Source organism: Prinia subflava, chromosome 4 (assembly GCF_021018805.1).
Source record: "Prinia subflava isolate CZ2003 ecotype Zambia chromosome 4, Cam_Psub_1.2, whole genome shotgun sequence".
Lineage (NCBI taxonomy): Eukaryota > Metazoa > Chordata > Aves > Passeriformes > Cisticolidae > Prinia > Prinia subflava.
In genome coordinates, this window is record NC_086250.1 from 61,938,975 (window position 1) to 61,965,709 (window position 26,735).

General features: G+C 41.9%; 2 protein-coding genes across 8 annotated transcripts in view; one reads left to right on the plus strand and one right to left on the minus strand.

Moving 5' to 3' along the window:
- CCDC146 (coiled-coil domain containing 146) overlaps positions 1 to 5,472 on the plus strand; it is a 65,961-nt gene extending 60,489 nt beyond the window's left edge. For 6 of the 7 annotated variants that reach the window (XM_063396928.1, XM_063396934.1, XM_063396932.1 and 3 more), the window contains 4 exons: positions 1,034 to 1,162; positions 2,613 to 2,750; positions 4,162 to 4,410; positions 5,292 to 5,472. In XM_063396928.1, coding sequence (XP_063252998.1) covers positions 1,034 to 1,162; positions 2,613 to 2,750; positions 4,162 to 4,410; positions 5,292 to 5,462 — 687 coding nt within the window. In that variant the 3' untranslated portion in view covers positions 5,463 to 5,472. Of the gene's footprint in view, positions 1 to 1,033; positions 1,163 to 2,612; positions 2,751 to 4,161; positions 4,411 to 5,068 lie in introns of all 7 variants that reach the window. The other variant, XM_063396931.1, reaches the window with a different exon arrangement.
- Positions 5,473 to 7,073: 1,601 nt separating this feature from the next.
- Positions 7,074 to 26,735, minus strand: part of GSAP (gamma-secretase activating protein) — a 43,859-nt gene continuing 24,197 nt past the window's right edge. The window contains exons 18-31 of the mRNA XM_063396936.1: positions 26,282 to 26,364; positions 25,622 to 25,675; positions 21,845 to 21,970; positions 21,366 to 21,421; positions 20,929 to 20,960; positions 19,345 to 19,406; positions 17,742 to 17,837; positions 13,380 to 13,450; positions 12,717 to 12,811; positions 11,480 to 11,599; positions 9,989 to 10,050; positions 7,989 to 8,093; positions 7,743 to 7,836; positions 7,074 to 7,211 (exon numbers count right to left, since the gene is read on the minus strand). Of these exons, the coding sequence (XP_063253006.1) occupies positions 7,111 to 7,211; positions 7,743 to 7,836; positions 7,989 to 8,093; positions 9,989 to 10,050; positions 11,480 to 11,599; positions 12,717 to 12,811; positions 13,380 to 13,450; positions 17,742 to 17,837; positions 19,345 to 19,406; positions 20,929 to 20,960; positions 21,366 to 21,421; positions 21,845 to 21,970; positions 25,622 to 25,675; positions 26,282 to 26,364 (1,157 nt within the window). The 3' untranslated portion in view covers positions 7,074 to 7,110. The remainder of the gene's footprint in view (positions 7,212 to 7,742; positions 7,837 to 7,988; positions 8,094 to 9,988; positions 10,051 to 11,479; positions 11,600 to 12,716; positions 12,812 to 13,379; positions 13,451 to 17,741; positions 17,838 to 19,344; positions 19,407 to 20,928; positions 20,961 to 21,365; positions 21,422 to 21,844; positions 21,971 to 25,621; positions 25,676 to 26,281; positions 26,365 to 26,735) is intronic.

Consider the following 26,735-nt stretch of genomic DNA (forward strand, 5'->3'; position numbering starts at 1 on the left):
TTGAGTTTTAGCTATTTGTTAGAAAAATATAACTTTCAGTACCTAGCTATGTTCAGAATCATGGTTTGCTGAGGAAATTGTTCATTGCACTCACCTAAGGTTTCTACTTTAGCTGCTTTTAACAAAGTGTACAGGGGTGAGTTGTGTGGTTTTTTAATTGGGAAAGAAGTATTTAAGTGTTCTGGTAATGTTCCACTGCCACCTGAGAATACATGTCAGTTTTCTCTTTTCTAGTTAAATATGACTTGTTAACTTCCAGTGACAAACCTCATCCTGGCAACATCTAAACATTTACTTTATATTTTGGTGATTGTTCGTAACTTTGAGAGCCTGGGACCACTCACTTCCTTAATCAGTCATCACCTGCAGTGGATGGTTAATATTTCCTCTTGGGTAGTGTTATGTCAGTGCTAACAGCTCACTGACAGACAGCCAGGAGCACACCAGAGCACACAGCCCCACCACTGCCAGTCCTGCAACTCCAAACATGAAAAAATGGCCCCAGTCACTCCTTCAGCGAGTATTTACACTGAGCCTGGATGTCCCTCTAGCATATTCTGGGAAGCATTATTCCATGGCAAGGTCCCACGGGGGAAAGGTCAGGGAACACCTGCCTCTGTGAGTCCCGAGGGTACCTCATGGCTCAGTGTCACCACTGAGTCACTTCAGGACACATGCCTGGGAATGTTAGTGTAGAAAACTTGGATGTTGGTAGGGATGAAACCTTCAGTACTGACCAGCAGGGAAGCAGAGCTTTCTATTATATTACTGCAGACAAAAAACAAAAAGTAGCCAGAAAACAAAAAGTACAAGAAACATGTAGGACTCAATTTCTGTCAAATGGCAGAGTTTCCTCTGTCCTGCAACTGTCACACTGTAGTTCTCTTTTAAAGAAAAATTTTAAATGGCTCATTATTTTATGTTACCCGCCCTCCCTCCCAGTAAAAGGAAATCGTCTGTTGAAGTCTCCAGATCAAGATCTGGGGATGAGTGTGGTGGGAATCAATAACTGTTGGGGCTCTTTGTTTGCTAGTATTCCCAGTGCAGGGACAAGATTAAACAGCTGGAGAAAAACCACAGTGATGCCACAAATGAGTACAGAAAGAAAGAAGTGGGAAGGAAGGACCCATCTCCACCTGAGCTGCGAAAAAGAATTGAACAGGTAACATCTCATATCACAAGCTATCCTGCTGTGCTTGAGTTCTTTTAGAAAATGCAAATAGTGTCTTTTATTTTTAAAATAAACTTTCTGTGAGAGGAATCAAAATAATTTTGATTGTGAACTCCAGCCTAGCATCTGCTTTCCAGGTCAACTGGACATGGGACATTTTGACTTCTTCCAGGAGAGGCTGGGGAGGGCGAGCTCTGTGAGGTACCACTGGCTCTGCAGCATCCTCTGCTGACTCCATTCACATCACTGACACTTCAGTGCAGACCCAGCTCACGAGGGGAAGGCACAGAAAAGGCAGCAGAGGGAGATAAATGCAGAATAATAAACAAAGAGACTCTGCAGAGTTTTCAGTCTTTGCTGACGGGCCCTGAGCTGTTTCAGCACTATCCCCAGGCTATGAGCAGGCCTGCCAGCCTCTCCAAAGTCTGCCCGTGTGACACACAGGCAAACACTGCCCCTTGTCAGGGCTGGGCTCTGCTGCTTTGCTTCCCTGCTGAACAAGGAGCCACTGAAGAGAGCTGAGGGGAAGCAGCAGCCAGGCCAGCCCAGCAGCTGACACCTGACTGCAGCTCTCCTGGTGGCTGCCCCGAGAGGGAAGCATTAGGTCCAATGGAAAGCCAGCTTCAGAGTCCTCTGTGTGGGGGGAAGAAGGTAAAGGAACAGCATTTTCTTATGTAGTTTTGTCTGTCCCATTTATGGAAGCACACAACTCTTCCCACTGTGTTCAGTATTTGGGAGGGGATTTGCAAAGGGCTCTGAAGGTGTGAGAGCAGCAGCAGCAAGCTCTGAGCACACCTCAGAGTCCTCCTTTTGAAATCCAGTTTGTAAAGACAGACCCTGAATACAGCTGCTTGAGCTTTCTGCTTTACTGTCCCACATTCCTTGACAGGAGGGAGCTCTGCATAGCTGAGCAGGCCACAACACAGCCTGCTATCACCTGTCTACACCTTGAGAAGGTTTTCTTGGATACATGATTACTTTAAATGTCTATTTCAATCTCCTTGGGATTTAAAGTCATTGTAGTTATAATTTGTTTATAGAGCCCATACTTTTTTAAGCATGATGAAGGGAAAAGAATTTAAACCAAGAGCTGAAATTATGGTGTGATTCAAGGAACCAGAAGATTAAAATAAAATTATGACTAGAAAAAAGCCCCATTGCTTTCAAGAAATCACAGCAAGGCAGTAACAATGGTGTAACCTCTGCCCCCAAAAGGGCCTGGTAGGACACAGAAGAAATGCATGACTGACAGTAACCAACTGAACCACTTTGGGCCTGATCCTTGGCAGAGAGGGTGTGCATTTGACAAATGTGATAGTGAAGGTGTTTGTTTATGACTGTTCCCCAGTATTATTTCAGCAGCTCAAGGCAATCACAGAACACTTTGTGCTGCACCTTCCCCTGTCCTTTCCTCACACTTGTGTCTTCCTTCTCATTGCAGATGGAGGCAGAGCTGGTGCAGAAGGAGCAGAGACTGCTGCAGATAGATCTTCTGTGCGAGAACATTTCTGATCTGACGGACAGGATCCGCGCCGTGGTGGAGAACGGCAGGCAGGACGTGCTGCTGTTTGCCAGGAGGGTAAGAGGGGCACTGCACGCTCTGCGTGCCAGCCTGGGCAAAACAAAACAGGATCTGGGCAAGAGGTGATTCACTTGCAAATTACAAAAGTGGCTGGAAATGTGGAGAGGCAAATCATAAGTCAGTCTTCAGAAATTACAAACATGAAGAGCAACAGTAATACAGATAAATCTAAACTATTAGGTGAATGTCCTCTCTCTTTAAAAAGAAAGTTGTACCATAAATGGTACCTTTCACCAAAATATAGAATTAGTTCCTTCTGAAGTTAGAAACTTTGTAGGATCCTCCTTTTGCAAATGGACTTAACAGCCTTTCCACAACAAACAGGTCAAAGGCTAAAAAGAAATAAGGGAAAAAAGAAATAAAGGAAGACCAGGTAAATTCTACTCCAACATACAAAAAGATGAACTTGGTATCTGGTTCAAAGTTCTTTTGTTGTTTAGATAGGGAGAATCACACAGGACACATAATTTCCAATACAGTTTTTAAAATAAAATATAGCTATTTGCTTTTAACTGCAAGTAATACTGTTTGGAAAAAGACCAAAAATGCTCCCAGCTCCCATATTCCTAATTAAAAGCTGCAAATTGAGCAGACCTGAGGAAAACACAGAATTAAAAAAAAAAAAAAAAAAAAAAAAAAAAAAAAAAAAGCTAAGTAATTGATGTAAAGCAAGGCCAGAGTAGAAATTTTTCTTAGATATTAGGTTTGGCATACATGAAAGCTTAGAACAGTTTTTAATAATTAATTTTAAACACACAGAGAAATATCATGGTTGTTAACTGTGTTTGTGAAATGATGGCCATGGGCTAATGAACTACTATAAGAATGGCAGTGTGCCAAAAGTTGCATTCACAAGTGCTCTGGTTGTCCCAGTTCCAATGAGTCACTTAAAGAGTATTAAAGGGTGGGGGTTTTTAGTTGTTGTTTTTTTTTAAGTCATCTGCGGTGAGACTCAAGGATTTCTGTCACATTCCTTTTCTGTTCGTCTCCCTTCCAAGGATAATGTCACAACAGACAGCCCCTGCATCAGCATTATCACTCAATTATCTCATAGGAATTTGGCTTATTCCAGCTTTATTATGAAATTATTTGTGTATAAACTCAAAAAGAATTGGGATCCCAGGCCTTTGAGGCCTGAGGGAGTTTTGCTGTCCAGCTGAAAAGGACAAGAAGCAAAGACAAATGTGCTTCTCTTTTCTTGTATTGGAGTAAATGTGCCTTCTTGAGCAGCCAGTATTTTTTTGTTCTTAGTGATCACAAAACTTAGGTAATTTCCAAGAATTGAATTACTATTTAAAACCTTGTCAAGTTGGGCTTATTTTCATGTGCCTAATGCTGACCCAAGTGTCATGCCCAGGGAGTGCCTGAAGGGAAGCCCTAACAACAATGCAGCTGTTTTGCATTGCAGACCAACGAACTGCAGAGGAAGATAAATGACAAAACCCAGGAGACAAGGGCTCTTTTTGCAGAGTTATCCATGAAGCAAGAACTTGCTATTGAACTCCAGCAGGAAATCAGAGACAAAGAACAATTCCTGATGACTGCTTCATTGATGATAAGTCAAGGCCTTCCCCCTCCTAAAGAAGAGGAAAAGGAACGGTGGAAGATCCTGCGCAATAAGAGGATGCAGAAAGCAGCAGCTGAAGCCAGAGCTAAAGTAAGTTTTTGTCATTCATTGCAAGAGCTCCAGGAGCCAGTGCAGGTCATGGTGCAGATAGAGACAACTACTACAGTGGGTTTGTGGGGTTTTAACTCTCGTCTGGCAACACTGCTTAGAGCTGGTCATTGAATCTTGACGAGATCATAGACTAAAAACCTCAACGTTGATTTTTAATTTGTGTGACCATGTTGTGGCTGAAGGGCAGGGCAACCATCAGTGGAATATTGCTTTTCACTGGATTTCAAGGTAAAGCTGCAAAAGGTGGAGTGTGGGGTTCAGGAGAAGTAAGTTTAATGTCTTCCACATACGAGATGCAATGAGCATCAGATCAGAAGCAGCAAGAAATCAGATTGCTGAACAAGACACTGAGGGCAGACATGGCAAACAGCTCTTGAAACCCTACCCTGCTGAACACTGCCTCTTCCTTGAGATGGTCAGTGATCCCAGAACAGAGAGCTCCTACAAAATAATAATAGTTTAGAATAAGAAACTTGTGTCATGAAACTTCTCCTCATGCTGTGACTCAAGTTTCCTTTCAGTGCTGTGAATAAAGGCCCACTCTAGTAACTGTATTCAGGAACAGAATTGTTCCACAGACATTCTGTGCACAATTACTACATCTTTTAAAAGCTCATCTAATCTGTTTTCTTGACAGGTAACAAATGCATGACAGGCTCAAACTGTCTACTATTTAAAAGGACAAACTCACACCTACATGGTCAATCCCCATGCTTTTCTTTAACACCCTTTCAGCTCTCCTGGCTTGCCAGGGATCAGACAGCGGGGTTTCCTTTGGCACAGATCCCACTCTGGCTCAGGAGAGCACTGGAGGTTTAAAGCACACAAGCCCCGTGTGACCAAGCTGTGTTTCTCTACAGCACCCAGCAGAGGAGGAACAAGGTGCAGTGCCTGGCCGTGCCCCCACTGTCCCCAAGGAGCAGGAGAGGCTCCCTCTGTTGCAGCCCCACAAGGCTCCCTTCACACCAAGTGAGCCCAGCTCAAGTCCGAGACATTTCAAGAAGCCTCCTGCAAAGCCACCTGAAATCTGAACAGACAGCACCTGAAGCAGCAGAGACCATTTCCAGCTGCTGGATCACAAGAGCCAGCAGCATTTACACTACACTGAAGGAAGATCTGTTGGTGTTCAGCCAAAGTCATACTGAAAACTAAGTATATTTTTTCATGCCAAAAGCACAGCTAACCAGTCAGTGATCCAGAATCCTTTCTCCTCGTATCCCAAATGCAGTGCAGTATTTCCAAGTGTCAAGAAAAGTGAGTGATCCTCATGCTATACATTTTTTGTCCTGGTGAAGTTTTATTGCATCTGAAGGTATGTTATAATACATTCATTAAAAAGAAACAGCTAGAAAATCTTCTCCTGTTATTAATAGAATACAAAGTAGCCATCACTTGTACACATGCACCACCATGGCTTTCTGCAGTCTGGGACTGGAGTTTACACTTGCCAGAGAAATTCTAATTATATTAAGAAAAATATTCCTTCTCACTATGCAGTCACAGAGAAGGCTAAAACTTCACTGATGTCAATGCCACGGGAGTGACCATGAACTTGCCAAGTCACTCCCAGGAACTGGATCTTTTTATTTCATTGGTAAGGAACAGGGAGCATCAATGGAAACTACTCAGAGAGAATACCAGAGGTTGTTTGGAAAACCTCCCAAATATATCAAATTTTAATGAGTTTCTTTAGTTTAATAGTCTGGAATGTTGTAGAGTTTTTTAAAATCCAATAAAGGCTGCAGAAATCCTGCATAGCAGAACTTGGCAATTTTCTCTGTGTAGCAAATTGTTATTACCATTTAAAATTATTGTCACAGTTCAAAACTTAAAACAAAAGAGCGAACAATATTGGCTCAGTTACATACAAACTGAAGTCAAAAACAAAGGAAAAACTGCCTGCCTAATTTGTTTCTGAAGCTGAAGTTTGAACTGTAACAGTAAATGTTGTAAGAAAGAATTATGTTAAACTGTTCAAGCCACTGTTAAGATCAATTTCTAAAGCCTTTTTCTTATCCTCTATTACTTACAATATATTATACATATCTTTAAAAAAACAACAAAAAACCCACAAACAAACAAACCCCCAACAAAATCTGTCACATGCACTTTAAGGAGATGGTATTTTGTGCTAATTACAAAACTGAAAATATTAGAATGCACTTCCAGAAGCAGAAGTACCATAAAATAACTGATGCCACCACAAGGAATGAATACCTTTTTACTCATGCCTGACATAAAAAGTCATTTGTTATTCTTACCTGCTTTACACAATCACACCAAGAAATCCTTTTATTAATCCAAGTAAACAGTTACTGTTTCTTGTAACTGTACAACTGGACTGCCTTTTCCAGCATTGTCATGTTAAAAGAACTGATATTTATACTAATTTTCACAGCGTGTTTTGACACCTGCTGTTGCTCCACTTCCTTGACAACTTCAAAATGAACCCACAGATACATTTCAAACCTGGGCTTATGTCAAATGCATTTCTCTAGGATTTATCTAGAAGTCAGTAATTTCAACCTCAGTTTGTTGGATCAAACACTGTTTTGAGCAGCTCATGTCAGTACTGGCGACTACCCAAACTGCAGGTTATTTGGGGAACAACATTGCATTTAAATAGATACTTTTACAGAGGCACCACACTTTGACAGCCTTTTTCAACAGCGTGTTATTTCAGGAATACTTGAGGCCCAGAAGTGCCAGAGTGTGCTTGAGTGCTGTTTCCTCTACAAATCTTGCATTTACATGGTCTTGTTTTTCATATGGATGCACACCTAGAAAAACATGGGAAGGATTTACAAAATTGTACATGCACCTGTACACTCATATTCCTGCAGTCTATTAAACATCTTCATCTACAATACCAAAAGATAAGGGGTAATAGAAATGTGTTTTCATGCACCCAAAATACCTACAGCTTTCAGTGGTGCCATTTGGATGCTCATCCTTGGCAAAAACTGTCCTATTACTAGGGTGTAAGTAAATTATACCCCACACAGAGGGAAGCCTCTCTGAGGGCTGGACTTCCAAACTGGAGATCCAAACCCAGCTTGAAGCAGAGTGGCTGTGTTAGTACAAGTGCATGAACTGGCCCAGGGCACTTTTTCCTCCCCAAATAGGATGATACCCATACATGCAGACTCTTAACCCCTGACACTTTCCATCAGCAGAAAGATGACCAAACCTTGAGTTCAGACATCATTGGAGTTTTAATAACAATGTAATGTCAGGACAGGCAGGCCACATCTGAATGAGCATCAAAGGGTAATGATCACTGGTCTCCCAAAGTACAGAATTAACATTACCTTGACTCTCTATCTCTGCCAGCATATTAGTCAGGTAGTTCAGTGGCAAAAACTCCACGGGCATGGAGAGTGTCTCAGGGATCGGCCTGCTGCACTGTGAGGGAGAACACTCTGCGTTAGTTCACAAAGTCACACAGTCGCACCAAGGCTTCAATGTTTCTTTAGTGTGTTACAGGCCACAGAAAGCTCAGCAATCTTAACACTGTCAAAGCATAAGATTTTAAAACATAGCCTCTGTGCTCTTACCTGCCTATTTCCCAGCTTCTCGAGCAAAAGTTTCACATATTTCCGTGCTATAAAATTGGCATTTATCGGATGATTCCAGTACTGGCGGACCTTTTGGCCAAGAGCCTAGTAAGCAAAAAACAGACCCCAAAACCTGAGAACATAAACATGGGACAGCGCATACTTACAAAGAGGAAAAGGGGGAAAAAGCTGACACAAAATCCAGGCTGTAATGCAGATGTGCTTTGCTTTCAGAATCTGATGACAGAGGCTAAGAGGTCATTGTGTTTAGCCATGGAGCCTTCCTCTCCTAGCCAGCAACTAAGAGATCACAGTGTGCTCTCAAAATGTGGAAATCAAAACCCTCAGTCCATCAATCAGTCTGTCCCAGCACCCCTGTTCCCCTTGACATGTGTACTTAAGTACTGATTGAACTTTTATCCTTTACTGTGACTGATTTGAATCTGTTCTTCCCCCAAAGAATAACGTAGATGTCCCATTCCTCAAAGCTCCTTCAGGGCAGGGCTTCTCAGGCTCAGTCTTAAGGAACCTTAGACAAGCAAAACGCTGGCAAGGAAAGATACTGGGAATGTAAGTTTGGATCCCATTATTCAGGTCATCATCCTGGAAACTGATAACATTGATTCGCATTCGCAGAGCCAAAAGAGATTCAGAACCAGGTTTCTCAAAGTTCCATTCCCAAACAATAAGCAAACACATAGGAACACACTGTGAAATTAGCTCAACCTTCTTCTATTTTCCCTATGTAGATCTTCCCTTGCCCCTCCCCTTCAGCTGTACTGCAATACAGACAGCTGTTCATTTTAGTAAATGCTGTACAGTTTAATGTTGCTTAAATCCTTGCTTCTGATGGAACTGAAGTCATCCACTGCATGAAACCTGCTCAAAATAGTCCGAGTCATCCCAAAGTGACCTTTCTGGCAAACAGACTATTCCTGGCATTTTTTCCCAAAGCTGTAAATAGATACAATAAAGCACTGAGCCTACTGTGCATAGCTAGCAGTAGTTGTTCCCTAAACCTCTCCCAGCTCAGCCCTCCACGTCAGAGCGTGGTTGGAATGGAGTTCCCCACGCACCAGGCCCAGGGCTGGCAACTCAGGGGCCCCGTGCTGACCCCAGTTCACCAGCCCTGGCCCAAAACAAGACACAGAGGACAAAGAACATCCTGTGGAGTTCCCCTCCTCTACCCCTTCCCAAAACTGCTGCCAAATAAAGAAGCCTTTGTTGGAGGAAAGCCCAAGCAGCACTTCTGGCCATTTGAACTATAAGTGACAGCACATAACGAGCAAACAATGGGCAACTCGTGGAGAAAAGCCTGTTCTGCAGTGAGGCATTCCCCGAGGGGGATCCCTGGTGTTCCTCTTGACATCTTGTGCTTCCCCTGCAGTCCTGTGCTGTGCACTAAGAGCAAAAGGGGAGAAGGAGGAGTGCATCTCCCATTCTGCTGGAACGTTTTATGGAGGGCCAGTAACCAGCTCTTGTGGCCACACAAGGCACTTGGTCAGTGAGGTTTAACCAAGGGGCTATCTTGTAATCCATCCCTGCCACAAAGCTGTGGTATGATACAACTTCACAGCTTTCACTGTACCAGCTTTTGAAAACATTTTTTGAAGTGTATAGAACCAAACACAGAGGTCACAAGTAAGAAAGTCTCCATGGATGCTAAAAACCACACACAAACCCCCCATAAAACCCCTTTAAACTCTCACTGCCTTATGCAAATGAGTACTCAGCACAGAAGTGTCAGTAATTATATTACTTAACTTCTGTAGGATACTGGAGACTCTGTAAAACACTGTGGACCAAGCTATAATTTAAGATTTCAGGGTATCCTACAGTCCAGGAGCAGCAGATGGAGAAACCGTGGATGTTCTGGTTATATTTGAATCAGGCTCTATTTCAGTCACAGGCAAGTCTTTCATTGGTTTGACCTTATGCACAAGGAGGAATTTCCTATCAATTCCAAAATCCAAGAAATTACATCTAAAGCTATTAGTTACCTCTGGAAGCCTCATGACAATGCTAAACTTCAGCTTTTCATTCTGTTCAGTGTCATCCAGATCTATAAGCAACAGGGAAAAAACCAAATCAAACAAACAGTAATCACATAACAAACTTTCATCTTTCACTGAAGACATCCTGAATAAACATCACCTCCTTAGTGAAAAGAAAATTTCAGTTTAAAGTAGAGACTATTATTTACATTATATTACATAAATAAGGGCTATTATTTACATCATGTGCACAAATATATTTCTGTATATTTGTCCATAACTTCACTGTTTTATGTAACAATTTTTACAGTAATTCAAATGCACTGAGTACAACTCTCCAAATTTGTATTTCATTTATCAAGACCAGGCACAGATTGATACAGCACATTTTGTTGTCCCTTTTCTTGGACACTGGAGAAACAGCACATCACCGGGCACAGCTGGCTCACGTCCAGCCACCACTGAGCAGCATCCCTGGGCAGCTTTGCAGCCTCTCTGCCCCAGCCTGTGGGGCTGCCTGGGGGGTGTGACCAAAGGGCAGGACCTGGCACTTGGCCTTGTAGAACCTCACCCCATCAATCCAGCCTGTTCATATCTGTCTGCAGAGCCCTCCTACCCTCCTGCCCAACTTGGTGTCATCTGCAAAATGGCTGAGGGAGCACCTGATCCCCTTGTCCAGATCATTGACAGATATTAAACAGGACTGGCCCCAGTACTGGGTTCTGGAGAACCCCACTGGGGACCAGCCACCAGCTGGGTGTAACTCCGCTCCCCTCCACTCTCTGGGCCCAGCTCTCCAGACAGTTTTATCCCCAGTGAGCAGTGCTCCCATCCAGGCCATGATCAGCCAGTTTCTCCAGGACAATGCTGTGGGAAATGCTGTCAAAGGCAGAGGCAGACAACACCCAGAGCCTTTCCCTCATCCACTGTGTGGGAGACCTGGTCAGAGAAGGAGCTCAGGCTGGTCAGGCAGGAGCCTTTGCCTTTCACAAACCCCTGTTGGCTGGGTGTGATCCCTGCCTGGCCTGCACACAGCGTGTGATGGCACTCCAGATGATCTGCTCCATAAGCTTCCCCAGCCATGGGGTCAGCAGGACAGACCTGCTCCTCTCGTTCCGAGCACAAAGCAAAAGCTGAGGGTAGGATAGCAGACTGATTTCCTCACACACAGGAGTGCACCTTCACAGAGTCACAGAAATTCCCCAACAAATCCTATGATGATCTTTAGCATTTGCTTTTCTAAGAAGTCTCAAGTGGAAAAGCTACAAACTCAAATTCTCTCACACAGATATTTCTTTGTGTGCTGTGGTAAGGCCAATCACACAGCCTGAGCCCTAACTTTCTCCTTTCAGGCAGGCAACACCATCAGCTACAGCCCTCACTGAAACAACTCTAGGAAGAGCTGGGTGTCCTGGGCCATAAAACCTGTGTCCAAGGGGAGTGGCTCAAGGGACAACACTCCCAGTTAGCTGGCTGGTAACACCATATTCACTGTACCTTTCAGCAGTTTCCTGACACACGTTTCTGTCAATTGCAAGATCCCGTTGTCAATATAATGCAGGAGGGTGTGCAGAGGGAGACACCGAACACCAAGACCCAGGTGCAGAGTGTGAAAACCTATGAAAGAGACAAACTTGTTTGGTACAATATGTAGTTTTCTCTAATTCTCTATTAGAGACTGGAATTACTCTAGCTAAAGCCATCGCTTCCCTTGATTTCTGATTGTTTATAGTTGGCGAGGAAATCAATTTATCGAGTCAGGTAGTCTTATTTAGACATCCTTTAAATCCTCTCAAGAACAATCTTGTCAGAAATAAGAAAGCTAAGGGGATTGAAAACAGTCATTGAAGTCATACACTGTGACTAAATGTCTCCAAGCTGTTCCCTTATATCTGAATTGTTCTATTAATTATTCTTTTATCTTCCTCTTTCCTCCTAATTAATCAAAATCTGAGGCCTCACCACCCTCAGGATGTCATTGCCACCCAGACAGTCCCACAGGCAGTGTTAACACTTGAGCTTCTCCTTTCACATCAGCCTGATGATGGTGTTATTATCATGTAACAACACTGGTGTGTGGCAGCATTTGTGCCCACAGACTGAGGGACAAACTCATACCAAAAGCAGTTTCAACAACTGAAGACAGATCAGGAAATAAAACCCAGAAAGATTCAAACAGAATTGGAAAGCATTAAAATATTAAGATGTCAAGATGTCTTTCCCTAATGAAAATAAGCAAGTGCTTTGAAAATGCTGTAAACAATTATGAGGAGCTCTAGAAAATGAAAGTCTACTATCAAGACCAGCTTTTCCATCAAGACTGGAAGTAATCCCTTCAGGAAAAAAACTAAAAATTATAGGCAGGGCCAGAGCATGAGAAAAAACACTATCTGCTACAGGATAGGATTTTCCCTTGTAGCTCTTGACACTGAAGCCCAGTTGTCTAAATATATACATATGTGAACAGAGTCTAAAACTTAGTTCTAAGATAAGACTGCACCCACACATTCCATTGGAAACTTCTGTTTAGTTTTCTCTGTTTCCAGTAATTATTTAGTTTTGCTTCATTTCACTTGTACAGGTTCATCAAGGGCTGTCCCTCTATAAGTGACTTGAATAGATGTCAATACTGCCAAAACTAATCTGACACGTGCTGCAACCAGTGCTGTGCTGGGAGGAATTTATAGCACTGCTCTCCTCACTCATGATTAAAACAGCAAAACACAGAACTTACCAGGAGGTAAAGGCATGCACATGCCATTTGCTGCTTCCAGAATCCGACTCATGACGTGGAACACTGCAAACTCTCCTGCACTTCCTCTCTCATCACTGTAGTTGACAAAGCAGTGACCCATTAGGAGCCCCAGGCCCACACTGTCCTGGAGAGAGGTCAATGTGCCACACTGGGAGTGCACTGAATGCCTGCCTTTGGGATGAAGGGCCAGGGGATGCTGCCTTGTTTCCTGAGGTGTCTCACCTCAGGTGTCTCACCAGTGCTGCAGACACACAAAGTCTGTGGTGTCCCTGTCTCCTGCCCCCACTGATGCACATTTACAAGGCTCTCAGCAGTGCCTGGAACCAGCAGCAACAGGGTGCTGGTGTAAGTGGCTTTTATAGGTGTTTAACAACCACCACCCAGCTTAGGACCACTCCAAATTCAGCCAGTTTGAACTCCAGCCCTAACACTGTGTGGTTAATATTCACACTGGCCTAGAGAGGGCCAGCAGGATCCTTGAGAGGGCCAGCAGGATCCTTGGGAAGAGTAAGTGACAGTGACATTGACACTGACAGCAGCATAAGCACTGACTGTTCAAAGGAGTTCTGCTGAGGAAGAGCAAAATCATTACACCCATCATTCAGAAGGCAGGCTGAAAACTTTAACAAATCACTTGCTCACAAGCAGAAGATACAGGAATGAAGCTGGTATCTTCTCCAAACTTCTTTCATTATTCGATGCACCAGATTCAGCTAAAACAAAAAAGAGAAGACTGGATGTTTCCAGGAGCCTGAGTAAAGCAGGCCCTTGGCCGTCATTCATTCCACAACACCAGCGTATGTTAAAGACTTCTCATGGGACTCCTACTAAATCTTCATTTTTTTCTCTAGAGCTTTAAAATGTAAAGTTATTAAGATTTGAATTGTAATGCAATTGCCCTAATTCCAGCAGTTCAAAGTGCTTCCAGCTTATCAAAGCATTATGCAAGACATACAGCAACTTGACACACTGTGCTTCTTGGAGATAACTGATCTCAAGCTCTTGCAGCAAATTCTCAAAGATCTGTTTGCCATGAAAGCAAAAACAGCATGTTCAAGTGGCTGAGCATTTGGCAAGGAATAGTCCCAAGGACTCAGCAAAAGTGGATAACGTTGAAGACAGTGGAATGTTCAGTTTGCCAAGAAAAGTCTACAGGAAGAATCACAGATCTAGTCCTGGCAAGGAGGAAAAATGAGACAAGCAAATGCCTCTCCTCATCTATTGAGTTTCCTTTCTGTCCCCAGTGAAGTGAAACAGTCCCTTGGCCCATGTTGCTGTTTGTGCTCCCAAACTGACGTCCACCACACACAGCACAGCCCAAAGCCACAGGCCCTGTTCTCACTTGGGCCTTCTCAGCTCCTGCAGCTGAAAGAGAAACCCCGCACGGAAGAGTTGAGATAACTTCCTCATGGTTGTCATGTGTAACCACTTCCACATCTCAGAACACAACTGAGACACTTCCTCTGCACCTTTTATCTCTGGCCCTCAAAGCACAGCAATCAATCAATCCCAGGAAACTCAGGAAGCTGAGTCTGCCCCCTGATCTGCAAAGAGGTGTCACAAGTTAGGAACCCTTTTCTTTGCCCTCTCCATTGTCTGACTCATCACAGGCTCTGAGCAAGAGAGAAACAGGACACACAGGAGAGATCCACATGCAAAGGGCAGAACTGGAACATTCACCTTCAGTAATGCTCCTGAGCCTTCCTCTGTACCCTGGCCAGAAAGCTCTACAAGGTAGCACCTGTCCTGTCCACCACAACTTGAGCCAGGCTTGCACAGCTGCCTGATGCAAAATACCTACCTAATATTTGCCATCTCCACATTTTCTAGATGCAGTGGAAAGATCCAATATAATCTTTTTGGAATATAGCAAGTTTTCTAGGAAATGAGTGATTTTCAGTTTCCACAGAAGGGTCACAAGAACCACACCTGCTGCTGGAATGAATTTCACCCTTGGCCAGCACAGAGGGTGCAGCTAAGGCCTCTGCATCAGGAGCTGCAGCTGGATCCGAAGGATCAGTGTTGAAGTGAAGGTTCTTACAAGCTCCAAAATCACCAATTATTACTTGTACAACACAAATTGTTTTCAAGAGTATGCTACTTCAGAATAAGTCTTTTTTGCTTAACAGCACAGGGCACAGAAAGCTAACAACTTCTTAAGCCATAATCATCCAAGCTATCACAACATACTTGCATCTTAAATACATGTTTGTGATGTGACACCCTCACTAACAGCAAAACCCACTTTGGAGATCAACATCTGCCCTTGGCATTGTAGAAAATACACACATCTCAATCTTTTTTTCAGAACATAACACACAAGATAATGTGCATGAGAGAAAGGCAGCATTTTCTGTGTGATGGAAGGAGCACAGGCAGCTTCCTGTCCAAGGTTAGCAGTGGCAGCCAAGTTAAGAGCTACACCAGGGGAGGCCACTTTCCACTGAGTAACAGACACACAATAAGAAGATTTTTGGGGCACATACATGAAGTCATTTCCCTTGGAGTGCTCTAAACTAATGAGAGAACACATGACCAACAGCAAGACAGCACATGCAGGAGGGCCTTGACTGACAGTGCTGTCACCTTGTCTTGAAACATCTACAGATCCAGGCAATGGTGCCAAGGAAACTGAGGTTCCCCTAAAGTAAGTGGGAACCACAAGTGCTCAGCATCCTAGGCTGTTTCTCCAGGAGACTTCAAAGCAGTCAAATAAAAGAACCAGGAGCAAAGGAGAAAAGGGAGTGAGACAAGGTCTTGCTGTCTTTCAGATCCCCTCCTCAGCAGTATGACTCAGTCCTCCTCTTCCTAAGGAACCTCAAATCCAAATGGTGTCTATTTTCTGTGCCTCTGCAGCTGAGCCTGCATCAGATGACACTGGCCATAGACAGCAGGGGAAAACAGGCAGCTACTACAGTGACTTGTAGAGAAATTTCAGCAGTTTATTCAGGTCTGCCTGCTCATCCTGCCTCCCCTTCCCCTTGCTGTTGGGGCTGCAAATGTCACGCTGCTTCTATAAGTTATTTCTCCCCCTTCCTGCCTCACTGAAATGAGAAGAGTGAGAGAAACAGATATGAAGCAAAGCTAAGATAAAGTGATTGCAGAGGAGAGAGAGCCTATGGACACAACAACCACTGCAGGAGAGGTGGCACATGGACTGGGAACCAGACACACTCCAGCTCTGCAGAGCTCCTCAGCAAACAAGGAATTCCCACTGAGGTGTCAATTCACACTTCCCCATGTTACTTCTCTGTATACAAGAACACACAGTTCTCTGACACCAACCAGCCTTTGCCTGTTTCATGTGAAACTCTCAGTGCTCCCAAGTTTTGGCTTCTCCAGCTTCTGCTGCCATTGATTTACACAGTGACTACACACCACAGAGCCTAGTCTCAGCCACTCCTGGGTTCCTGAATGTAATGCAAAATATTTTATGAAAGCAAACAGACAAATTTCAAGTCTCTTCCTTTTTCATTAGTTTCAATAGCTCTGCTACTCACTGCTGATGTTACAGAGAACTGTGGTAAGACTCAAACCAGTTCATTCTCCTGAAGAACTCTAAAACATTTAGGATATGGAAAGGTTTGAGATGTAAGAGTTTCTAATTAGGATAAGGGGAAACACAAGTTTAAAAAGGAAATAATTTCTAAATATTTCCAAACAGTATCTAAGATGCCCCAGCAGAAAGCAGAAGCAATTTTTAGAGGCACATCATCTTTGTTTATAGTAGCTTTTCTAAGAATAAGCCTGTCAATTGAGTTGAGAGAATTAGTCCTGAGAGTCTGCGAGTGCGGAGGGCTGAGCTTTGTTTTGCAAGATTAGGTCTAAAATAATTTAGCCTTGCAGATCAAGGTTGAATAGATGTTTTCACATTTTTTATCTTAGTTTTTACTAAAAGTGAACAAACTGTTATTAGAAATTGAATGAAGTGAGAAAAAATGTTCCACTTGGGCTTTTTTCAGCACCATTTTCAGGTACAAAGCTTTGGTTCATGTTGTACAGTTCCTATTTTAATCAGCCACTAGTTTTAGTTTCTTTCCTACACAGATATATAAAAGTCTGCCCATTACCAGTGAAACAACTTGTGAAGTTGTCAAAGTGAGGCCTGAAAAGTCAGGAATGGCAGTGAGGCTGCAGTGATTCAGAGAACACCGTGTCATTGACACAGCAACTGACTCACACAGGACTTGGGAGGAGATGCAGGCATCAGTAGCCTCAAGGAAGTTTCCCAAGGTTTTCATCCCCAGGAAGAAGCACTGCGGGAAGTTTCTATGGAGCACTGGGGCAGGGATGGCACAAAGAACAGGATTTACAGTTGCCGTGCAAGCTTTGGAGGACTGTGCGTTCTGCACTTAAAGGACATGATCTCGAGACAGACAAAACCAAGTACATAACTTCTGTGCACAACAGTTAATGTTTTTTGTAGCTTTTTTTCTTTTTAAAGTCTCTTAAGAGGATGAAAGTCAGAAAAATAAGAATTTGCAAAGCAAATTTCCACAGTAGTTTACAAAGATTTCTTCATGCAAAACTGTCTCCTGTCACACGCACAGCGCACCGAAGGCACTGTGTAGGAGTGGTGGTGATTAACCCCATCTCAGGTTGTAGTGACATCTTTTTTTGTTCATTTTTTATTTCCCCTGGTGGCACTTTCATTATTCAAGACCTGCAGCAATGTATTCGACAGGAAACCAAATGGAGCTAATGGTTTTAAATATTCAGGATGAGTTCCCATTTTATTTCTGGGAGTAGAACATATTTGCACAAGCCATAAATGGAACTGTTTCTTCTGTATTCTGAGTGACTGGTACAACTCTTTTAATAATATTGAAATAATATTAACTTTCTTTATGAATTTATACAATATTAGGCTGAAAAATATGTTTAAATATCTTAAAATTTTTTCCCACCAAATATATGCTGTATACAAGTGATACACACACCCAAGGACCTACAACCCAACAAATACACATTTGCTCACAATAGTGACTATGAAATCAGACTAACCAGGTTTGCAACGTAATCCAAAACTATTTGGTCAATCTTCTTTTTTCCAACATATTGTAGATGTCTCATAAGGTGATCCTTCAGCTGAGCAACCATCTAGAGGAAAAAGCCAACAATTTGTTGTCATTGGGCATCTTCAAAGAGACACAAGCTACAGCAGGTGCAGGGCCTGATCAATAGGCATTGGCTCAAAAAAAACATTTCCCCATTATAAAACTTCTGTTCAGAGTGAGATCCCAAGCTACTGTACAATCCTGCTAAACTCAGCAGCAGATGTGAACATTCAAAATGGTTACTTGGTGCAAATTCAGAAAAACGAATACTAAGTTGAACTTTCAATGATAGTGAAAAGAAAAAGCTTACAGTTCTCATCCCTCTCTGTGTAAAGCCAAGGGAACAGGGTGAAACAAAGATTTAAATAAGAGCATTGAATCCTAAGAATATAAGTACTTACTACAAACAAATAAACCTGAGAGATTTTATAATAGAGAAAACTAGCACAAGTACAAATTGTAGTAGTTGCCAAGAACCTGAGAACCAAAGTGATTAATGGCAATTCCAGGTTAAAAATTAATTGTAAAGTCATTAAAGTTGGGTGTTTGTTAGCATACAGTCCATGCCACTCCCTACTCTCTCCTTTCTGAAATATTTGCTGACCTCATTTAGCTTCAGATTGCAACTCAAGTCCATGCTGGCTCTTTTGTGAGAATTACTTAGAAGCTCAGAGCGAAACTGGAGCAAATAAAAATCTGTCACAAGGAACTTGTACATAGATTAATCTCAGCCTGTCAAGACAGCAGTACAGGAAGGCACAGACAAAGTGACCTGCTTTTTGGAGCTGTCTGAATAAACAGAGGGGAAGGAATGTAGAAAAGCTTCAGAGAATGAGAAGCTACACTTGGAAACAGGGAGACTGCAAAGGAGGAAAATCTGCCTCAGATGTAAACAGGACAGGGCTGATCTGCTCTTCACTGCTGAGACCTTCTAGTGCATGCTGAAGAGTTAGTTGATTTTAAGAGAACAAGAGATAAGCCAAGATGTGTATTTAGACAGAGGGAGGGCAGGCAGGGATTTGAGACAGGATTTATTGTCCAGAAGTGTATAGATGGTAGATCCTTTAGGGAGATCACTGGTGAAAACAAAGCAAAAGAAGAAAATACCTCAGAATGGCCATAGCAGTCTCAGAAATGAGGTAGAAGGAAAAAGAAACAGTAAAAAAGGTGTTAAATTGAGGAGCAAGAAGATCTCTGCCCATCAAAATAAAGAGAAGCTAGTGAGGGGAGGAATTCACTTTTATATGTTTTAAAGGCATAAAGCAGTCCAAAAATAACTGACAGATTAAGATGACTTCCCAGTTTCTGGCTGAAGTTTTATTGGGAAAAAGCGTTTTGACAAATTAATTTTCTATTCCTGTTTTTCCCCGATGCCTTACGATAATCTGTCAAGATAATATCGTGATGGTGAACTCTAAAACCTGGGAATTGCCACGTTTACCCCGTGGCTACCCTGAGTGAGCTTCCACCCGGCACTGGAACTTGGAAGGTCACTTCCCACATCTGTGGAGCCTGTGCGTCCTCTAGTGCCCACTGACAGAAGCACATACCAGTCCCATAAGCAACTGCTGCTGATAATCCTCCTCTTCAAAGAGAGGGACCAGCCTCGCCTCTAAAACAAACAGAGCAACAATCATTCCAGGACATGGCACTACAGGAGTATCACAGAATTCAACTGGCTTCAAAAGTACTTAGGAACAGACAAGCAAACAGCAGCTGTGGTTTGATCTATTCAGCTACAGAACTAAGACACTGAAGAACAATGGACTGAATAAGAGATCTGAAAAATGGAAAATATTCTTTAACTGCCATCCACTTCTCTTTGATATTTAAGTAAGAGTTATCACAGTGTGGTGACTCAAGAGAGCAAAGAGGCAGAGAGAATGTTCTGGTAACACCAGTGGTAATGTGCTACACAGATCTTGGCATTTACAAACAAACAAATTCTAGCAGCTGCATGGGTTTTCAAGGAAATGGCTAGACAGAAAGTAAATAGTCCAGGGAATCACCTCCCACTGATTCTCTCCTGTGGTCTGGCTGCTTCTGTTACTCACACTTAAAGACCACTATGAAAAGAACAATTCTCTAACTAAATGGAAAGAGATTACAGTGTCTATTGAAATTAATAACCTGTATTTCCTAATCAGTGCTTCCTGTCTACTAAAACAAAGGAAGAAAATCAATCTTCTATTTCATGATATAGATAAAACTAACTCAAGATTTATGGATCTAAGTGCTGAACTCTTACAAAATTTTCACCTATTTTTGCTCACCTTCAAATATATTTACACCAGCACTTAGCAGCACAAAGACCTGTGCTACTTGATTTTAAAGGACTCAAGGACAAATCTACAGGGAAACAGTACATTGATGCTTGTTACTTGTTGGCAGCTATTTAAAAATGATCTAGTAACAGTTAAACATCTGACTTCTTCATCAACAAGCACCTTTGAAAACAAGAACCTGAGGTTCACAAAATTGATACAAAGTGTCTCAAAGTCAGAGCCCATTACAATAACTAGCAGTGCCAGGGATGACTGTGTTAGGGGCTGGAAATGAGTACACTGAAAATTCTTGATAATAAAAGGACAGAGCAGCACTCAGATCAGCATCATGTCACAGCACACAGTGGCAGGGCACATAGAAGGCACTGATGTGTGAATAGCAGGAACATAAAACACTACTAAATTCAGCTCTACTCATTTGTGACAGAGGATCTGAGCATCAAAAAATCTCAAGTGTTTCTGGCCTAAGAAAATTCAGTACACCTCCTCTCTCTTTTTTTCACCAGCTCTAATCTCCTGCACAAGTTCTGATGTTGCAAAGTGGACAAGACTCAACAGTAACATGGTGTCATTGATACTCTGCTCCACAAGAAAAACCCTGAAGAAGATATCCTTTAGCAGCCCAAATTTTACTGCTTATGTTGTTAGATCCCATATGAACTAGGGACTTTATTTTCAAGCATTTCCTAGTCAGTACATGAAAGTTTTCTTCTCATCTTAAATCCTCCAACTCTCCTGTGCTGAAAACACACATAGCAAATGATTTTTAGCAAACAACAGCTGGGTGGAAATATTCTAATAAACCTAAGTCTTACAGCTAAGGCCTACACCAAGAAAGGTTTTACTTACCAGAGTCCCAAGTGTCCAGATGAGAAAGCACCCTGGGGTTTGAAACAAAAATCAGTCTGTTTCATAGGCAGTACTCTAAAGGCTTTCATAACATCATTAAAAACTCAAATGAGCCTTTGATCTTTCAAAGATGGCTAAAGAACTCTGAGAACAGCACATGTGACTAAAAGAAGCAAAAATACTAGATATTAAAAAAAGTCTGCCTAGGTTGCATGACAATAACTTCACATCCACCATAAATTCCCTAGCTCTAGAGGCCTGTATTTCAGATCATGCTGTAGTGATTACAAGGATTCCAATAACTGATTTTCACCAGGATAATCTTCTTTAAAGATATCTACTCAGATACATAATCAACTAATTAAATGGCACATTAAATCCTTCAATATACTTGTGCAAAATAAGAAGGGGTAAATATAATAGAAACAAGTACGTACTTTTTGGCATTTTCAAAAATATTCCTCAAATATGCTGTGTTTCTTCTCTCCTCTCTCTGGTTTTTAAACAAAAATACCAAAATGAACAAAACAGAAGACTAATAAAATACTCCCTGACAGAATGAAGATGAGAAATTAATTTGGTTTTCTCTTTGAATGGAAATAAAACATAGTGGGGGCCTCACACCAACTTCCAAGTGCCCGTGCTCATCACAGGCACTCACACACATGTAAACCTCACAACAGTACAGTGCAAGCTCTGCTTTTCTTTAATTCCTTGCATCCCTTTAACAGAATAAAACTTACAGGCAATCACCTTAGGTGAAATGACTGCAAGTCTTTGCACTTCTGATAAGCAGATTCTCATTTATTTATCTTCAAAATAAGAAAAGTCAACTCATCCATGCTTGACTTTAAAATCCCCATTCCAGAGGCAGCTCTGGAGCCTTCCAGTGTTTCAGTCCCAGTGTCTCTCTCACCTCTTCTGAAAGGTTCTGCCATTCCCTCCTGAGCATGTTACTGTGGTAGTGCAGGTGTGGCTCTGCATACTTCACACTCTCCAAGTTTGAGTTCAGTTTCTCCCAGAAGCCTTTGGAGTTTTGGAACTGAAAAGTGTTGCAGAGAAAGCATGAGCACAGGCTGTCCTCTTAAACAAATACCTTATCACCCTCCCACTGAGTGACTGCAAAGACATTTGATTAATGCAAAAACAGTCTAAGTGAAAAAACTTAAACCAAAGCACCAAAACTAATTTCTTTTGATGGAATGGCACTTACTTGACTAGAGGTCAAAATCTGGTGCCTGGAAAGAAATAAGTATTTCTGGGTCACAATTCATCTGACCTATTTTCATGTTTGAGATGGGAAGAACTGCACCACAGACTACACTGCCCATATTGTCCAGACTTCCTCTGACTTTAGAAAGAGCTTTATGCTACTAATTAGATGTAAATATTTACATTTTGTCAAATAAATCCCATTTCAGGTTTCTAGTAGTTCCAAACAGAAGAATACCACCATGGCCATGACAGCTGGAGGATGCAATTGTTTTCAAGCTGCATTAATACTTAGATTGCAAACATCCATTTACTAACCTCAAGTAACAGTGCTTCATCCCAGAAAAGAAACAAATTCCAGAAATTTCCATAGCAATTCTAAAGCATTTGACTCTAATGCTAAACTTAATTTAAACTCAGCTGTGAACAGACAAGAGGAAAAAAATCTAAACAAAACCACACCGGTTTCCTGACCTAGTTCTTAGTCTGGGTATAAAAATTTGAAGCTGCTGTTTATAAGGGGGGCAAGATGTAATCATTGCTGAGGAAGAGATGAGATTAAGGCAATTCTTTTTGACAGTTTTGTCAAAAAACAAAAAACAGCTGTTCTTGTTCCTCTTAATATACATTATCTCTCAACATAGACACTACAGTAATAATATTTGAATGAAGAGAGCTTTGAGTTCACAATATTCCTCCACTTGCACTAACATACTGGATTTTGGTGCCTCCTCTCAAGTATCCTACAATAACAATAGCTTTAAAAGAAAACCTCAAAAGGAAGAAACCACTTCCTACTATAAACTATAATTTGTCAAAGAAAATAAATTTCAAAGACTCAATCCTGCCAGCCACTTTCCTCTTGCTGCCAGTGCCTATTGTCACTTTATTATTATAGCTGCAGCAGACAAAATAAATCTTGGGTTTTCCTTCATATTAGTTATATTTAGCAGCTGCAAACTAGGATCACATATGGCACCATATGTTCACTCTTCTGGACCTAATTCATGAGATCTACAACCTACTACTGCAGAATGTTGGCTAAATGTTACCAATATGAAACCAGAGAAATATTAAATACAGCATAAGGGTATCATCTAGTGACCAATCCATGCAACAGCACTACCACTGCAAAACTGTGTTCAGGCCACACTGGACTTGGACATGTGGCAGGGGGAAGCAGGACAGCAATTTTCTTTCACAGATGAAATCTCTAACAGGAAGTGGTAGACTTGAGTGTTTGCTTTTAATCCCGAAAAGATGCGTTGTATTAGAAAAGTCAAAAGTTTAAAGTAAAGGATTTTTCAATTAAATCTAGTATTTCTTGAGGATCATCAGGGCAAGGACTAGAAAGAGAAGGCTTCTTCATCTTAGGTGTTTATTTGGGAGACATTTCTAGAGAGTCAAGGACTCACACCTAAGCGTGACACCTAAAGACATTGTGTTAGCAGTCAAAGCAAGGCTGCACCAGCTTGCAACCCATGAAAAGCTCCCACGAAGCCTTTCATAAGTTAAAAACTGAAGATAGAGAGCTCTGTGCTACATCCCTGGAAAAGATGTGGGGTGACAATTGCCTTTGAGAGGCCCATGTCTCTCTGGACTGTGGTGCTGTGTCTCCCCAGCAGTGATGGCATTCAGAGAGCATTGTAAAACATCACTCTGCACCCCAGGGGCTCAGCACAGCACAAGGCAGAAACGCTTTCCTGGTGCTCTGACAATTTCTTGCACTATACATTATCACTCTTCCCCTGTACCTCCTCCTATTTTCTTTATTTCCCTTCTTCCTTCTGCATTCTCCCTTTCTGACTGAACTTATTTGCACCCCTGCAAGTTTGGTTTGTGCTTAAAAAGGAAGAAAAAAAATAAACTTATTAATTGCAATCCTTACGTAGAGCTTTTGGACAACTGGACTAAGTAACTGTTCCTTCTTTCGCAGTATATCTTGATGAACAGGAATTTAGTGATAAAAACACCTGATACCCAAATACCACCAATTTTTAATGTGAATATGGACACAGCCTTCCCAAAATCTCTCAACAGCTCATGGGCTTGAGAACTCCAAAAAGGTTCTCAAAGTCACAAATAACCATTGTTTCCCTGAAATGACATCAAATCTCTGCAACAGAAACACTACTTGTAGAAGGAGATCTGCCACCAGGATTTGACTCCTGATGCCATGCACCAGCTGAAACACCAACTGAGCTTCAGCTGTGGTGGGTTTGTGACACTGGTGTGGGTTTAGAGCATTAAACTTTACCCTGTGCATTAGCATCTTTGTCCTCATGTAAGAGTCAGGGCAATTTGCCATCAAAAGTAGCAGGAAATATTTATCTTTAGTTCAACTCTGACCTTTTCAATCTGTTTAGGTTTCAGACAGAAATAGGAAATGAGTTCCACAATCAGGAAGTATAGCTGCTAAAGGCATGTGCCCCCCAGGGGCTTGAGGTTCAATCTCAGACAAATTAAAGCCCTGCTAACTTTGACCTCAGTGAATTACAGGGATTATCTGCACACAAATTTTCTCAAGATCTGATTTTCCCAGGTGTCCCAGTTCTCAGAGCATACAAAGCCCAATTCCCTGACAGCAACCCTGTGAATCTGTGCAGCACAGCTGTGATGCACTGCTGCAGAGTGAAAGAGCAGTGGGCAATTTCACTGATTTTGAAAAGGCTTTGTCAACAGTCATGCTTTATGACTAATTATAAGCATGTCTTTAAAGAGCTACATGGAACAACATTGTCATACATGCAGAGTCTAATCCTATATGTTGCTGGTGTGTCTAAACTCCTCATCCTTCCCATTAGCTCTCCACAACAAACTGCTTATTCAAATTCTCTTTCAGATTTTGTAGTGAGTGCTTAGGAAAATTTCAAGTATTTCCTAAACTGGAGCTGAGGGAGTGGAAAGACAGGACAAATCATTCATGTTGTTTTCAACGGAAAGAACAATTTCCTACCCAAACAGCCTGTGCCTTCCCCATACAGCCCACTGCCCTTTGCAGGCTGTGCAGGAATTTGTCTAGATGTAGCAGCCAAAGCCCTGATGGAAGTGCAATCACAGGATGCTCTGGACAAAACACAGAGGGTCATGAACCATCCACACCAATGGCAGCACAATGAAATAGCCCTCAAAGTGAGCATATGGAGAAATCCTACTTGTCTGTTATGCCACCTCTGCCTTCAGCTTCCAAAGTCAAAGAAAAGAGGTATCAATCTGATTACCAGCAATTCATTTGTGGATAATCCTCCCCGTTGAATAGAAGTGTTTCAGAAAGGGAAAAAAACCCCACCATCTTTCAGTCTGTTTAACTGATATTTTAGTAAATGTATAAATAATTTCCAACAGGGCAATTTTCTGTTCACATCTATTTCTGGATAGGGCTGTGGGGACACTGCTGCATTAATATTTAGCACACCCCCAACCCACAAAAAAAGCAGCTACTAATCTGCAAACACAAATGTGGTTTTATACTGGAACTTACCTCTAACACAGGTAGAGAAATAATGTCTGTGGCACATATTACTCCAGGAACAACCTATAAATGCAGAGAAATTACATATAATCTTATAATTTAGCACAGAACATGAGGCATTTAAACGAATCTCCATCATCCATTTCCTCCATGAAACCAGCTAGCTAGCCAAAACTGTGCCCTTATTTTTTAAAAAACAACACATTAGAGCAGTGTCACAGCAGAGAAATTAAGACACAATTTGGTCTAACTGTAAAGTCTTGCTTGAAGCTATTTTACTTCTGCCAACTTACTCGTAAATCTTTACTCATTCTGTTTGTCTTGGAAATAACTGTGGGATTTTGCTGGTTAAATGTATTCTGTGTTCATTATAAACCTCATATGATAAGGAATAAATTAATACCTCATTATTAAGAAACTGAGATATTTAACCATCCATTCCATTATAGTAACTGTTTTTGGTTTTGCAAATGCTTTTATTTGTTGTCAAAAATTTCGACTTGCGGAAAACACCACAAAGGGTAAGACTAAAACAGGCACAAAGCACAGGCATGAAGGTATCAATCTGGACTATCTATGAAAAGGTGAGACACACAGGCTATGGGCTGTACTAAGGGATAAAAAACCAGACCCTCTAGCTATTAATTAAAGTACCAGCTGTTATCTTACCCCAGTCCAGTCATGCAATGATGTGTAGGGCAGGAGTTTATCCAGGTTCTGAGTTTCTGGACACATTCTGCAGTACAGGGAGGCTGAATGTAATGTAATGTAAAAAGATTTATAAAGGCAAGATTGTATAAACGATCAGTTAACAACAGTATGCTTCACTGTTCCTCATCTGACACTGTTTTAGGGACAAATCCTGCTGCTGTCTCTGAAACAGCTTCCTCCATCATGGAACTGGTCCCATTCTGTGCACAAAAGGAGGAAGAGAAGTCCAGATGGCTGCAGGGCCAGGTCAGCTGCTTGGCTACAGCTCAGCACTGCAGGGGTCCTTTGAACAAAGCCTCTGCACTGGCTGGACTGAGAAACCAGCTATTAGAAGAGAGTATCATGATAAGCCAAATCCTTTTGAAAAAAATTGTTTGGGCTAGAGCTAGAGGAGAATGGAGCTGAGGAACCA